This window comes from Dipodomys spectabilis, unplaced genomic scaffold, assembly GCF_019054845.1.
Source record: "Dipodomys spectabilis isolate Male_0828 unplaced genomic scaffold, ASM1905484v1 ptg000002l, whole genome shotgun sequence".
Taxonomy (NCBI): Eukaryota; Metazoa; Chordata; class Mammalia; order Rodentia; family Heteromyidae; genus Dipodomys; species Dipodomys spectabilis.
This window is the reverse complement of record NW_024870679.1, coordinates 45,373,123-45,387,523: the sequence shown is the minus strand read 5'-3', so window position 1 is coordinate 45,387,523 and position 14,401 is coordinate 45,373,123. Positions and strand designations below refer to the sequence as shown.

The following is a 14,401-nucleotide window of genomic DNA, read 5'->3' as shown; positions in this document are numbered from 1 at the left end:
CAACCTTTACCAGTGTCTACCTCCAGAACTTCTCATCATCCCAAACTAAAAGTCTGCACCCATTAAATGCCAATCCCATTCCTTCCTTCCTCAGTCCTTTGTAACTACCATTCTTTGTTTTGTGAGCATAACTTGTCTTGGTACCTCATACAAGTGGAAACAAAATGTGTCGTTTTCTATTGGCTGTTTTACTTCGTACAATGTATTCAAAGTTTATCTATAATTGTAATGTGTGTTAGAGTATGCCTTCTTTTTGAAGCTGGATAGTATTCTACTATAAGCATCGTTTTCATATTGATGGTGCTTCTGTAGCTCATTTTGAATGCTTTCTTATTTAGAAATGAAGCCCAAGAAGAGATATATAAAAAGGGACAGTCCAAAAGAATATGGGGTGAGCTCTACAAGGTAAGATTCTTCCATTCTCAGTTCCTTTGGCTTTCATGATTTTTGTGAGCACCTGATTTTGATAGATTGACACCCTGTCACATGAAGTACAGGCTCTGTTACACGTTCATCCTCTTCCCTCCAGAAAGAAACCAGGATTAAGCAGCCACACATACTGCCATTATTCTAGGGGACTGTATTTACAATTACCTGCATAAGAATGGCAGCTACCTATATACACTAAATATTTTGCTGTCTAGTATTTCTTTTTGATTACCATTTATTTTACTTAGAGCCTCATGAGAATTACTAAGCTATTTAATTTTTAATTTTTTAATTTTTTTTAATTTTTTTTTTTTTTTTTTGTCGGTCGTGGGGCTTGAACTCTGGGCCTAGGCACTATCCCTCAGCTCTTCAGCTCAAGGCGAGCGCTCTACCACTTGAGCTACAGCGCCACTTCCGGTTTTCTGGTGGTTTATTGGAGATAGGAGTCTCACGGTTTCTCCTGCGCGGGCTGGCTTTGAACCGCGATCCTCAGATCTCAGCCTCCTGAGTAGCTAGGATTACAGGCGTGAGCCACCAGCGCCCGGCTTACTAAGCTATTTAGTCCTGCCCACCTTTCTTTGTAAGTAAGAGTGCATGTCTGGAAAAGTTGATACTTTGCTCAGCGCTCTCATCCTGAGTCCTGATCTGATGCTTAACTGGCTGAGATCTCTGTGAGAATAATATTGTTAGGAAGAAAGACCTTCTTCAAGTATCATGTAACTAAACAGTATAGTAACAGAGAAACTAAACTATATACATGTATGTGCATGTATATACATATATATGTATATGTTTTCTGTGAAATACACAAAATCTATAATATTTAGTAGTTAACAAGTAAAGAGCTAACCCAGTAAGTTGAGGGTTTTTTTTTTTGTTTGTTTTTATGTTTTTGTTTTTGTTTGTCATAGGGCTTGAACTCAGGACCCTAGGCACTGTCCCTGACCTTTTTTAGCTCAATGCTAGAGTTCTACCGTTTTGAGCCACAGCACCACTTCTGGTTTTCTGGTGGTTAATTGGAAATAAGAATCTCACAGAGGGCTGGGAAGGTGGCTCAGTGGTAGAGTGCTTGCCTTGCATGCATGAGGCCCTGGGTTCGATTCCTCAGCACCACATAAACAGAAAAAGCCGGAAATGGCGCTTTGGCTCAAGTGGTAGAGTGCTAACCTTGAGCTGAAGAGCTGAGGGTCAGTGCCCAGGCTCAGAGTTCAGCCCTCACGACCGGACCCCCCCCCTCCCCCCCCCAAAAAAAAAAAAAAAGAATTTCACAGACTTTCCTGCCCAGGCTGGCTTTGAACCGTAATCCTCAGATCTCAACCTCCTGAGTAGCTAGGATTACTAGGGTATGAGCCACCGGCACGTAGCTATTAGTGGTTAGTTTTTGTATTTAAAATTTGGTGAGTTTGCTGGGTGCTGGTAGTTTATATCACCTCTGTAAATTTAGCTACTTTGAGGATCACTCATTGAAGCCAACCCAGACAGGAAAGTTCATGAGATTATTGTTGTTGTTGTTGGATATGGGGCCTGAACTCTTGGCCTTGGCGCTGTCCCTCAGCTTTTTTTTTTTTTTTTTTAGTATTTTTTTTTTTTTTTAAATTTGTGAACATACTGTACAGAGGGGTTACAATTACATGGGCAGGATAATGCATACATTTCTTACCAAGCATTGCAGCTTCCTCCTTTGTTTACCCTTCACATCCCTTCCCAGCCTCCCCCCTCCCCCCCCCACCCAATCCTTCTCCCTCTCCCCCCCCCCCCCCCCCCCAGCTCTTCAACTCAAGGCTAGCACTTTAGCACTTGAGCCACAGAACTATTTTCTGCTTTTTCTGCTTATGTGGTATTGAGGAATAGAACCTAGGGCCTCATGCATGTGAGGCAAGCATTTTACCACTGAGCCAATTTCCCAGCCCACCATGAGACTTTTATTTTCAATTAACCACCCAAAAAAGCCAGAAGTAGATCTGTGGCTCATGTGGTAGAGTGCTAGCCTTGAGCACAAAAGATCAGGGGCAGCACCCAGACCCCAAGTCTGGCACACACAAAAAGACAAGTTTTAAATATTTATAGGATGAAAAAAAAAAAACTGAATTCTGATAACTGGGGTTGATATTGACTATACCTACTCTCCTCACAGGCTGCGGTACAGTTTGTTTGTTTTTTTAGGTGTTTATTTACTTATTTATTTAGACATAGTTGGTAAGAGAACATTTCAAGATTTATTTCAAAGGTCAGATATTTAAACACACAGTTATTCAAAGCCCAGAACAGGTTAGAGTTTGGGATAAAGATGAATAGAAGGGAAAAGAAGTTTAGAGACTTAGTAGGATGACTGTATGATCTTCGGGCTGTGTTTTGTGGTGAAGGGTTCCTTGTGGGCCTCAAGAATGTCACCAGGTGTAGAGAGGAGACAGTGTGGTGGGTGTGTATCCAGCAATGGCAAAGGAAAGAAGTCCAAGATGGGGTTCAACCATCTTCCAGCAGTTTGGTTTGAGGAGGGATGGTCAAGGAGGCAGACTAACCCTCAGAAAGAGAAGAGGGAGGAAGGGATCCATTGACTCCTGACTGTCCCCACCCGAGTCATGGCTCCTGGATTTTAGCACTAGATGTAAGGGTCACTGGAAAGGAAAGCACCACATGGTTCAGGCAGAAAAAAAGTTTATTGGGGGGAGAGCAAACCCGTGAGAGATGGAGACATGCAGAGACAGGGGATAGAAGAAGAGAAAAAGAGAAAGAGCTGCTGTGCAGTTTCTAAATACTATTTGCCCAGATTCCCTTACAGGTTGTCCTTCTTGGATTTTGTATGTATTATAGCAAACTATTTCTGCCTCTTTGAATTTGCAGGTAATAGACTCTTCAGATGTTGTAGTCCAAGTTCTTGATGCTAGAGATCCAATGGGTACCCGTTCCCCTCACATTGAAGCTTACTTGAAAAAGGAAAAACCCTGGAAACACCTCATTTTTGTGCTCAACAAATGTGACCTTGTTCCAACCTGGGCAACAGTAAGTACAGAGCTAATTCAAAACAGATGATAAAGGCTACTTCTAGCTCAAGTAGACTTGAGATATGTATTAATGTATCATGGTTCCTAGAATTTCAGAAATTGAAGTGCTGTGCTTCTGAAGCGGTTTCTAGTCACTGCAGAGTTCTTAATGAAAACACAACTGCAGTGTGCTCCATTGATAAGATAGGGGCGCCCTTCTTCCTCTGATAAGCATGCTGTGTTACAGGGCAGCTGCAGGACCCCTGCAGGACCAGGATGATGTGCCCTCAGATAGGCAGCTGCTGCAGCTGCTGTCCTGCAGCACACATTGTGTTCCACTGATTGCATGTAGTAGCAGTGCAGGCACTTGGGAAATATTGTTTTGCAGTATTTCTCAGACAAAAAAACAAGCGTTGTCATACTTGAAAGAATATTTCAAGGGGGCTGGGAAGGTGGCTCAGTGGTAGAGCACTTGCCTTGCATGCGTGAGGCCCTGGGTTCGATTCCTCAACACCACATAAGCAGAGAGAAAAAAAGCCAGAAGTGGCGCTGTGGCTGAAGTGGTAGAGTGCTAGCCTTGAGCTGAAGAGCTGAGGGACAGCGCCCAGACCCAGAGTTCAGGCCCCACGACCGGACCCCCAAAAAAAGAATATTTCAAGGAATTATAAATAACATTTTTCCTTAGGTAACTATATTTGAAACACAATACAGTAATTCTAGCTCTGGATCTTCTGTATATCGTAACTAAGGAAGTACAATTTACTAGCATGTTTTGTTCTCTCCCTTTAGAAACGATGGGTTGCTGTTCTCTCCCAAGAATATCCAACACTTGCTTTCCATGCAAGTCTTACTAATCCCTTTGGCAAAGGAGCATTCATTCAGCTTCTACGGCAGTTTGGGAAGGTATGAAAACCTGGGCTGCTGCTTCTGGAGTTGTATAGCTGAGAGTTTGTATGAGAGCCACTTTTGCCACTGGTCTTGTCACCAGGTGACTTTATGTCCAACTCAGTATGTGTTCTAGTGATGTAAAAAACTCTGCCTCTGGATTATGAGGGATTATGAAGTGCTTCCTCATTACTTTTTGCCACTGTTCTAGACTAGAGTTGCTTCCTTTTCTGCCACATCCTAGACAGAATTCTACCCTCTGCCTGAGGCTGGCTGCCTTCCTCACACTTCCTGTGCCTCATTCCTGGTTTTCAGGCCTGCCAGGCTCCTTCACCCTCAGGGCCCATGCAGTTTTCATCTCTCAGCCCAGGGAGGGCCTTGCTGCCCATCCTCAAGCATGTCTTAGAACCAAATTACTGTCTTGTCCTCACTGATCCATGCTCTGTAACTGCAATTTTCTATTTGTTTTGATTACTTTTTTCGTGTTCTCCACTGCTGAGAAGCAAATACTTCTGATTCTTAGCTATCATTTCTAGTGTTTCTTTCCATGTTGTTAGTACATACTTATGCTCAAGATTGGTGCTCTAGGCTGGGAAGGTGGCTCAGAGGTAGAGCGCTTGCCTTGCATGCATGAGGCCCTGGGTTTGATTCCTCAGCACCACATAAGCAAAAAGAAAAAAGTCGGAAGTGGTGCTGTGGCCAACTGGTAGAGTGCTAGCCTTGAGCTGAAGAGCTGAGGGACAGCGCCCAGGCCCAGAGTTCAGGCCCCATGACCGGACCAAAAAAAAAAAAAGATTGGTGCTCTACCACTTGAGCTATGCCTCTACTTCCAGCTTTTTGCTAAAGATAAGAATCTAGCTGGGTGCCAGTGGCTCACGCCTGTAATCCTAGCTACTCAGGACACTGAGATCTGAGGATCACAGTTCGAAGCCAGCCCAGGCAGAAAAGGCCCTGTGAAACTCTTATCTCCAACAACCCACTCAGAAGAAGCCAGAAGTGATGCTGTGGTTCAAGAGATAGACCACTAGCTTGAGCACAAAGAGGCTCAGGGACAGTGCCTAGGCCGAGTTCAAGCCCCAGGACCAGCAAAAAAATAAAAAGATAAAAATCTCTTGAAGCCCAGGCTAGCTTCAAGCCTCTATAATTAATATTTAATTTATTGATTTCTTGATCTCTCCTATCCCTCCTCCCAATTTTAATTTCCTCTGTAGAATGAGGATTATGGTTTTTCACTATTGTTTTGGTATGAGAGGTTAAAATTGAAGGCCTCTCGTACCCTGGACAGGGCTAGGTTTCTTACAGTCCTCCTTCCACACATTCTTCATTTACTTTGTCTACAGACAACAGTGTTGGACTATGTGATTTAGAACTCATATTATGACTGAAACACTAGTCACAGTTGATCAACTCAGTTTGAGTGGCTTCCTTTCTGATAGAAGCTTTTTTTTTTTTCCTGGACTTAATTTACTTGTTTTGAAGACTGTGTGTAATAGAGCTTGAACTCAGGGTCAGGGCTTTGTGTTCTCCTTTAGTTTTTTGCCTCTACTTGCACTTTTCTCTGTTTTGGTTGTGTCTATACCACTGATATGCCTGAAGATGCTCTGGTAGAGTGGGAACCTTGAGAATTTCTGAGTATAGTAGGTAGTCCACTCTGGTAGTCAGCACTTTTCCCTCTCTCCAGTAGGAACTAGCTGCTCACAGGCCTGCTATAAATCTGACTTCTGAGATTTCTTGTCCTTTTACTTATCCTCCCTTCATTTTTTAAATTTTGCCAGTACCGGGGTTTTAATTCAGAGCCTTGTTGGTACTCTGTCACATGTCCAGCCCAACTTTTTGCTGGTTATTTTGGATATGGAGTCTTGCAGGCCTTTCTGCCTAGCTGGCTTCGAACTGATACCCTTCAGATCTCAGTCTCTTGGGGAGTTAGGATTATTGATATGAGTCACCAGCACCAGATTACTCCTTCCTTGTGATGGGCTTAGAAAAAACAGTTTAAGACACCTTGCATTCTGAAAACATCTTTATTTTATCTTACAACCCTATAAGGTAAAATAAACAGAACAGTAAAGGCACTACTACATTGTCTGGTTCCTTTTGCTGCTGAGAAATCTGAGGCCATTCTGACTCCTCATCTTTTGTGGCTGGGATTTTTTTTTTTTTAATTCCTGTTTATTACTGTGCCTGGTGGGTCTTTTTACTAGTGTGAGCTAGGCATTCAGTGGAACTTATACTCTGATACTGTGTTGCTCTTTGAAGTTTGCTTTTTGCCCTTTGCCATCTGTTTTTCCTTTGAGGAATCTGGGTTTTACCTCCTGATTTAAGTTTTAAATTGTATATGTTTTGGAGCATATATGACATTTTGGTCTACTTTGCAGGCTTAACCACATACTCTTCAACTTTTGAGAGCTCTTGTTTAAAACCTTACTTTCTGACCCCTTCTCATCTTACTTTATGGATGCATTATTTTCTCTCTCCCAACATTGCCTTTTTTACTTCCAACTTGCTTTGGTTTTTCTTTCTTTTTTTAGCCAGTCAACAGGGCTTGAACTCTATACCTGGGCACTGTCCGTGAGCACTTTAGCTCAAGGCTAATGCTCTACCACTTTAGCCACAGTGCCACTTCCTGTTTTCTAGTGGTTAACTGGAAATAGAGTCTCACGGACTTTCCTGCCCTGGTTGGCTTTGAACCATGATCCTCAGATCTCAGCCTCCTGAGTAGGTAGGATTATAGGCATGAGCCACTGGTGCCTGGCTTGCTTTTTTTCTGGCTTTTCTGTTACAGTAACACTTTATATCTGTGGTTGTCTTAATCTTCCATTCATATTTTAAAATAAGATACTACACTGGACACAGGCATAGACCTGTAGTCCCATTTATTTGGGAGGTCAAAGCAGGAGGATTGACTGAGCTCAGGAGTTCAAGACATGTCTGGACACTTACATCCTGGGGGAAAAAAAAAGTTCCCAAAAAGAGCCAGTATGATGGTACACCTAGCACTTGGGAGGTTGAGGATAATGAACTCAAGGCCAGCATGGACTACATAGAGAAACTATCTAAAAGGGAGGTGTGGGAAACAACATATATGTTGGGAGGGGGAGGGCTAGGCTGTGGTGAATAATAGCTTTCACTGTAATGGTGATTAAATAGGGAACCAAATGTTTTGTTGTAGATAGTTTTTGACTATAGTTAATTTTTTTTTTCCTCTTGGTCTATGATTCTCCAGAAAAGATTCTTCCAGTTTCAATTCTGAGGTCTGTAAGCTGGATGCCAGGGTTCTGTGAGAATAGAAGATAACTGTGCCAGTGCTGAGGGGATGGAGAGGAACAGCTACTTTGGCAGACTGGTCACCAGTCTTTTTGTCCTCCCACCAGTTCCCCAGGTTTGACTTGGCATTTTACAGGATTTTCAGTGTTTTCACGTTTGCAGTCATACTATGTAGTGGCCAAGTAGATGGTACTTTTTTTTTTTTTTTTTTTTTTGCCAGTCCTGGGGCTTGAACTCAGGGTTCAGGCACTGTCTCTAAGCTTTTTTCCTCAAGGCTAGCACTCTACTACTTGAATCACAACTCACTTCTGGTTTTTGTGGTGTTTAATTGGTGATAAGAGTCTTACAGACTTTCCTGCCCAAGCTGGTTTTAAGCTGCAATCCTCAGATCTCAGCCTCCTGAGTAAGTAGGATTATCATTGTGAGCCATCATTGCCTGGCTTTAGGTGATACTTTTTAGCTTCTTGTATTTTGTTGTCTTTGTTTCTTTACCTTGTTCTTTGGTTTCCTGTGTTTCATTCTACTGGTTTAAGTGTGTGATTCCTACAGTTGTCTTTCTTGTGGCATTTGGTGAGTGAGGTCAGCACATGTGTGCACATTTAGTCCACCCCCTTTAGTAAGAAGATTGTTCTCTTTCTAGCTCTCTTCTGTGTTGCTCAGGATGACTCCAAACTTTCATTTTTATTTATTTTTTGGTCGGTCGTGGAGCTTGAACTCTGGGCCTGGGCGCTGTCCTTCAGCTCCAGGCGAGTGCTCTACCACTTGAGCTACAGCACCACTTCCGGTTTTCTAGTGGTTTATTGGAGATAGGAGTCTCACGGTCTCTCCTGCCCGGGCTGGCTTTGAACCGAGATCCTCAGATCTCAGCCTCCTGAGTAGCTAGGATTACAGGCGTGAGCCACCAGCGCCCGGCTGACTCCAAACTTTTAGACTCAAAGGATCTTTTTGCCTCAGTCTCCCAAGTAGTTGAGTGTTATTAAAAGGTTAAAACCTACTGGACACTGATGGCTCATACCTGTAATCCTAGCTACTCAGGAAGCTGAGATTTGAGGTTCAGAGCCAACCTGGCCAGGAAAGTCTGTGAGACTCTTACCTCCAGTTAACCACCAGAAAACTGGAAGGGGACCTATAGCTTAAAGTGGTAAGAGTGCTAGCCTTGAGCAAAAAGAGCTCAAGGACAGTTTCCAGGCCCTGCAACAGACAAAAAAAAAAAAGGTTGAGACTTTTTCCGAGGAGTTTTAACATGTGAGGTTTCTTTTCTTTTCTTGATGCTTCTTTTCAGCAGTGTAAATATGAACTGTACTATGTAAAGAAAAGGAGAGGGCTGGAAATATAGCTTAGAGGTAAAGTGCTTTCTTTAGCATGCAGGAAGCCCTGGGTTCAATTCCTCATTACCACATAAACAGAAAAAGCCAGAAGTGGCAGTGTGGCTCAAGTGGTAGAGTGCCAGCCTTCAGCAAAAGGAGCTGAGGGACAGTGCCCAGGCCCTCAGTTCAAGCCCCAGGACTGGCCAAAAAAAAAAAAAAAAAAAAGAGAACGAGAGGGAGGGAGAGAGACAAGTCATAGGCTCTCAGTGAGTGAATCTGTTAAGGTTTTTGTCTCTGAATGTATTGCAGCAGTAAGTGATGATACTGTAAATTGGCAATTAACAAGCTGTTTCTTCCTTTGTTTCTTTTTGTTTGGTGTTTTGACAGTACTGAAGTTGGTCAGCCTCATGCTTGCTAGACAGGGACTGTACCTCTTGAGCCATACTTCAGCCCTCTTTGTTTTAATTATTTTTCAGGTAGGGTCTCTAGCTTATTGCCTGGGTCCAGCCTCAAACTACCATTCTCTTAACTACACCCTACCATGTGTAGCTTATTGTTGCAATAGAGTCTCTGAAACTTCCTATTCAAGCTGGAACCATTATCCTCCCAATCTGTCTCTCAAGTAACTGAGATTGTACAAGTGAGGCACTGTGCCTTCTTTTTTCTTGACCTAAATGCAGTTAATCTTCAAACAAGGATGTTTTTTATGTGAATGACTAAGGAAATGATTGGCCTCTAACTTAACAAGCATGTATGTGCAGCTCAAGCTATGTAACCAGTGTGTCTTAAGCTTCATATTAAGTTCTGTCAACACTTTCGCTGTGTTCTTTATATTAGCAAAGTAACACAGTTCGTCGCCTTAAGGAATAATATTCATGTGTATTTGTATGTGATATGTATTCTCTTTGCACAGTTGCACACGGACAAGAAACAGATCAGTGTGGGGTTCATTGGCTATCCAAATGTAGGCAAGAGCTCTGTGATAAATACATTGCGCTCCAAGAAAGTCTGCAGTGTGGCTCCCATTGCAGGTGAAACAAAGGTATGTCTGGCTTACAGAATTCTCCTGCATATTTTTTTAATGGAGGGTGATTGTTTAACACAAGCAGTTTTTGTTTTGTTTTTGGTGTCAATTCTTGCATTTGAACTCAGGACCTAGGCACTATCCCTGAGCCTTCTTTTTTTTTTTTTTCAAGACTAGCACTCTACTACTTTGAGCCACAACTCCACTTCTAGTTTTTGAGTGGTTAATTGGAGATCAGAGTCTCATAGACTTTTCTGCCTGGGCTGGCTTCAAACCACAATCCTCAGATCTCAGCCTCCTGAGTAGGTAGAATTACAGGCATGAGCCACAAATACCCAGCGGATTCTAGCTTTTTGATGGTAACTGGATATAAGAACCTTGCAGATTTGTCTGCCTGGGTGCTTCCAATCCACAATCCTCAGATCTCAGCCTTGAGCCTTGTCCTGAGTAGTTAGGATTATAGGATTGAGCCACTCACATCCAGCTCTACCCACTTAGGTAAGAGTGCTTTGTATACTATTTGATTCCTACGTGATTTAATGGATGACATTCAGATTTAAGGCTATTTTAAGTTGTCATTCCAGCCTTTTACTTTGATGGACAAAACTAACAGGAATATTTAATGCCTAGGCTAAGAAAAGACACCCAGAATAGATTCTGATCATTGAGGGATCAGTACCAAGAACACAGAATGTTCTCCAGGGGAACAGTATGATTCCCTCTAGAAGCAAAGAGAAAATAGTACTGTGCTTCCAAAAGTAATGTTAGAGGCCACTTTTGTTACTGTGCAATCCTAAGTGGAAATGCTGTTTGATTTATTCTTAGACACTTAGCCTGATAGAAACTAGTTTATATGGTATAGAGAGGTATGTTCTTAAGCTGGATCACGTAGCAGAATGCTTTTCTTCAAGCCCTCCCTTTTGTACTCTAACTTCAACCATAGCTTCCGGGGTTTGAAGTGTTAGACTCAGGATGTCTCTGACTTAGAATTTTATCTTCCAGGTTTGGCAATATATTACCTTGATGCGTCGGATATTCCTGATCGATTGTCCAGGTGTGGTTTACCCCTCTGAGGACTCAGAGACAGACATCGTCCTGAAAGGAGTTGTGAGTATTTGGTCATAATAGCCTCTGCCTGCCTTCTTTGGTAGAGGAAGTTGGGGGATTGGATCCCCGAAGACCTTTGTTTCTTGTTGGGAAGGCAGTTTTGGATCAACTTGTCTAGTGAAACTGGGGAACATGATGCTGAACAGGGAAGCCTCCTTCCCACTTCGTCTACCTGAGGAGGTTGTGGGACCATAGACAGATATGGTCAGTGTCACCCCACAATACAGTGTGTAGTTTACACACAGGTCCAGAGGAAAGCAGGGCCTGTTGATGCTTAGTGATCATTCATCTTCGTGGGTTTATGGGTTGAGTCATTTTGGAACCCAGTCATTTCCTTGCTTGTTTCTGAATATGCCAGAAACTTTAAATGGTTCCCCTTAAACATAACCATGCCTCTGGCCACACATTCTGTGCATATTCCTCTCCTCTGTTCTTAAACTTTCTCAGTATTTGTGTCCTGAGATTGGCAGGATTTTAACCATTTCTACAAATGGGTAACACAAATTGTTTTAAGCCCATGCTTCTTGTGGATACACACAGCCAATTTGTGGTGAGCTGGAGTTCTGGACTCCTTGTCTGTGGTCAGTGGTTCTTGCAGACCACCATGTCTGGCCACCCCAGAGGCAGGCTTCTTCTGCCAGGCTCCACTCACTCTGTGATATTGAAATTCATTTGGCCTTACAAAGAGCACCAGAACTTCCCGAGACCACAACATAGTTTGCAGATTTCTATTACCATCTAGGTTCAAGTTGAGAAAATTAAGACTCCTGAAGATCACATTGGTGCTGTTCTTGAACGAGCAAAGCCAGAATATATTAGCAAGACATACAAGATTGATTCTTGGGAGAATGCTGAAGATTTTCTTGAGAAGCTAGCTTTCCGCACTGGGAAATTATTAAAGGTGAGCCAGGGTCCGTGGAAAGTGGATGTGGTATAAAATACAGGGTGTTGTAGAAGGAGTTATGTGAGCAATGGGAAACTTGGCAGGTGAATGATATTGAGCACTTAGGACAACTAAAATACCTCTAAAGTAAGAGGTGATTTTTTTTTTCTGAAAGTTAATTGAGAATATTTCCTAACGTTTCAGGGTGGAGAGCCTGACTTGCAGACTGTGGGTAAGATGGTTCTCAATGACTGGCAGAGGGGCCGGATACCTTTCTTTGTCAAGCCTCCCAGTGCAGAGCCACCCACTTCCCTTCAGGTAAGAACTGGAAATCATGGTCACCGGAATGTAACTTTTGATTGCTTCCCTCTGTAGAGCATCTTCTTTCTTGCTTTGTGGTAATATTTTAGCTGTGTGTCCTCCTGGAATGCTACCTTCATTACTTTTGGGAGCATTAGACTAAGAAGCAGAAATACGTCAAACATCAGCTTAGATACCACCTTGGGAAAAGGTGGCGCTTTTTAAGTGTAAGAGTCTTCTTGACAGTCTTTTCTTACATGTGGAGAGCAAAGGCACTGCCAAGATTAATTTATTGAATAAGCATATATTAGAACCAACTATGGGTGCAGCATAGGAACAAGGGAATGAGTAACGGCCCTTGCCCTCAAGAAATGTGTGCTCAAATGGGGAAGTAGAGCATGTAGTTGGTGCTCCAGGAAAGTGGTCTTGGGTTTGGAGCTCATCCACTGTTCAGGAAGGTTCTCAGTTGTCCCTTTTTCCCCTTTCACAGAAGTGACTGCCCCAGGGCATAACAGTAGCACTTGGCTTTTCTCTTTCTAGGGCCAAGTCTCAAGAGATGGCTTCAAGTTTTGTACTGTGCCAGTATCATTTGCGTTCATATAATTTTTTCTGACAGGTTTAAACTCGGGGCCTTGCTCTTACCACTTGAGCCATACCCTAGCCCTTCATTTAGGAATCCATTTCAAGATTTGCAACTGTAGTGGGGTGTTTGCATTTGAGTATTTTCCTCAGCATTAAAAACTTTTTAACATGGGGGCTGGGAATGTGGCTTAGTGGTAGACTGCTTGCCTAGCATGCATGAAGCCCTGGGTTCAATTCCTCAATACCACATCAACAGAAAAGACCAGAAATCGTGCTGTGGCTTTATGTGATAGAGCACTAGCCTTGAGCACAGAGAGGCTCAGGGACAGAGCCCAGGCCCTGACTGGCAAAAAAAAAAAAAAAGCTTGAAATTGATGTTAATCAAATCCTTTCCCCTTTTTCTTCCCTATAAAACCACAGCCAGCCAAGCAGAACAGGTCTTCCTTTTCAGTGTAGGTGAAGTCAGTCAGTTGGTGATATATTCATTCAGCAACTATGCATAGAGCATTTGTTATGTGCCAGACTCTGTGGGTACTGGAGGTATTCCAATGGCAGAGCAGGCAAGATCCCCTGCCCCACTGCATGTACATTCCTGTTGGGGGAGAGGGCGACGGAGGGGGAGGGGGAAGAAGGGAGAGAGTTATAAACTACTAAAAAAAACCAGAAGTGCCACTGTGGCTCAAGTGGTAGAGCACTTGCCTTAAGCAAAAAGAAGCTCAAGGACAGCACCCAGGCCCAGAGTTCAAGCCCTAGGACCATCAATAATTTAAAATAATAATAATAGTAGTAATAGCCAGTTTACAATAAAAGACAAAGGGCAGAAATAGCCAAATGAAAGCCATGGCCAGGGCAAGGAATGGAGAACAGCCAGGACAAGGCATATGTAAGAGCCAGTAGCTTCTGAGTTCTTTCTGGGTATGCCTACCTCCCAGCCCACAAGTATTGTCACTAACCTGGAATTGCAAACCCTATTATGGTTAGTTTTTTGGAGTTTTTTTTTTTTGGCCAGTACTGGGGCTTGAACTCAGGGCCTGGGCACCATCCCTGAGCCTCTCTGTGCTCAGGCCTAGCACTCCACCATTTGAGCCTTAGCGCCACTTCTGATTTCTTCTGTTTATGTGGTACTGAGGAATTGAATCAGGGCTTCATGAATGCTAGCAAGCACTCTAAGTCACATTCCCAGCCCTAAGGGGAGATTTTTATGGAGGCTTTAATATATGAGTAGCCATTGGTGATTGAGCTCAGTCTCCAGCCCCTCTTCTCCCCAAGAGGTCTGAGGTGGGACTGGAGGTCATGCCTTAGTTAAGATATATCTAGGGGGGCTGGGAAGGTGGCCAGTGGTAGAGCACTTGCCTTGCATGCATGAGTTCCTGGGTTCGATTCCTCAGCACCACATAAGCAAAAAGAAAAAAAAGCCGGAAGTGGCGCTGTGGCTCAAGTGGTAGAGCGCTAGCCTTGAGCTGAAGAGCTGAGGGACAGCGCCCAGGCCCAGAGTTCAGGCCCCACAACCGAATCCAAAAAAAAAAAGATATCTAGGGATGATTTAGTATATTAGCTTAAACTCAATGGGGGTAGAAAGGGCCTGATTTAGGTATCAGTGCCATGACTGAACATGCCAAGCTTTCCCTGGTGCTTCTTT

General features: G+C 43.2%; 1 protein-coding gene across 1 annotated transcript in view; it reads left to right on the top strand.

The window, feature by feature from the left end:
• The window catches only part of Gnl2 (G protein nucleolar 2), a 30,691-nt gene that overhangs the window by 11,582 nt on the left and 4,708 nt on the right, over window positions 1-14,401 (top strand). Inside the window, exons 6-12 of the mRNA XM_042675372.1 lie at window positions 339-405; window positions 3,271-3,429; window positions 4,200-4,313; window positions 9,780-9,908; window positions 10,893-10,997; window positions 11,740-11,898; window positions 12,085-12,198. Coding sequence (XP_042531306.1) covers window positions 339-405; window positions 3,271-3,429; window positions 4,200-4,313; window positions 9,780-9,908; window positions 10,893-10,997; window positions 11,740-11,898; window positions 12,085-12,198 — 847 coding nt within the window. The remainder of the gene's footprint in view (window positions 1-338; window positions 406-3,270; window positions 3,430-4,199; window positions 4,314-9,779; window positions 9,909-10,892; window positions 10,998-11,739; window positions 11,899-12,084; window positions 12,199-14,401) is intronic.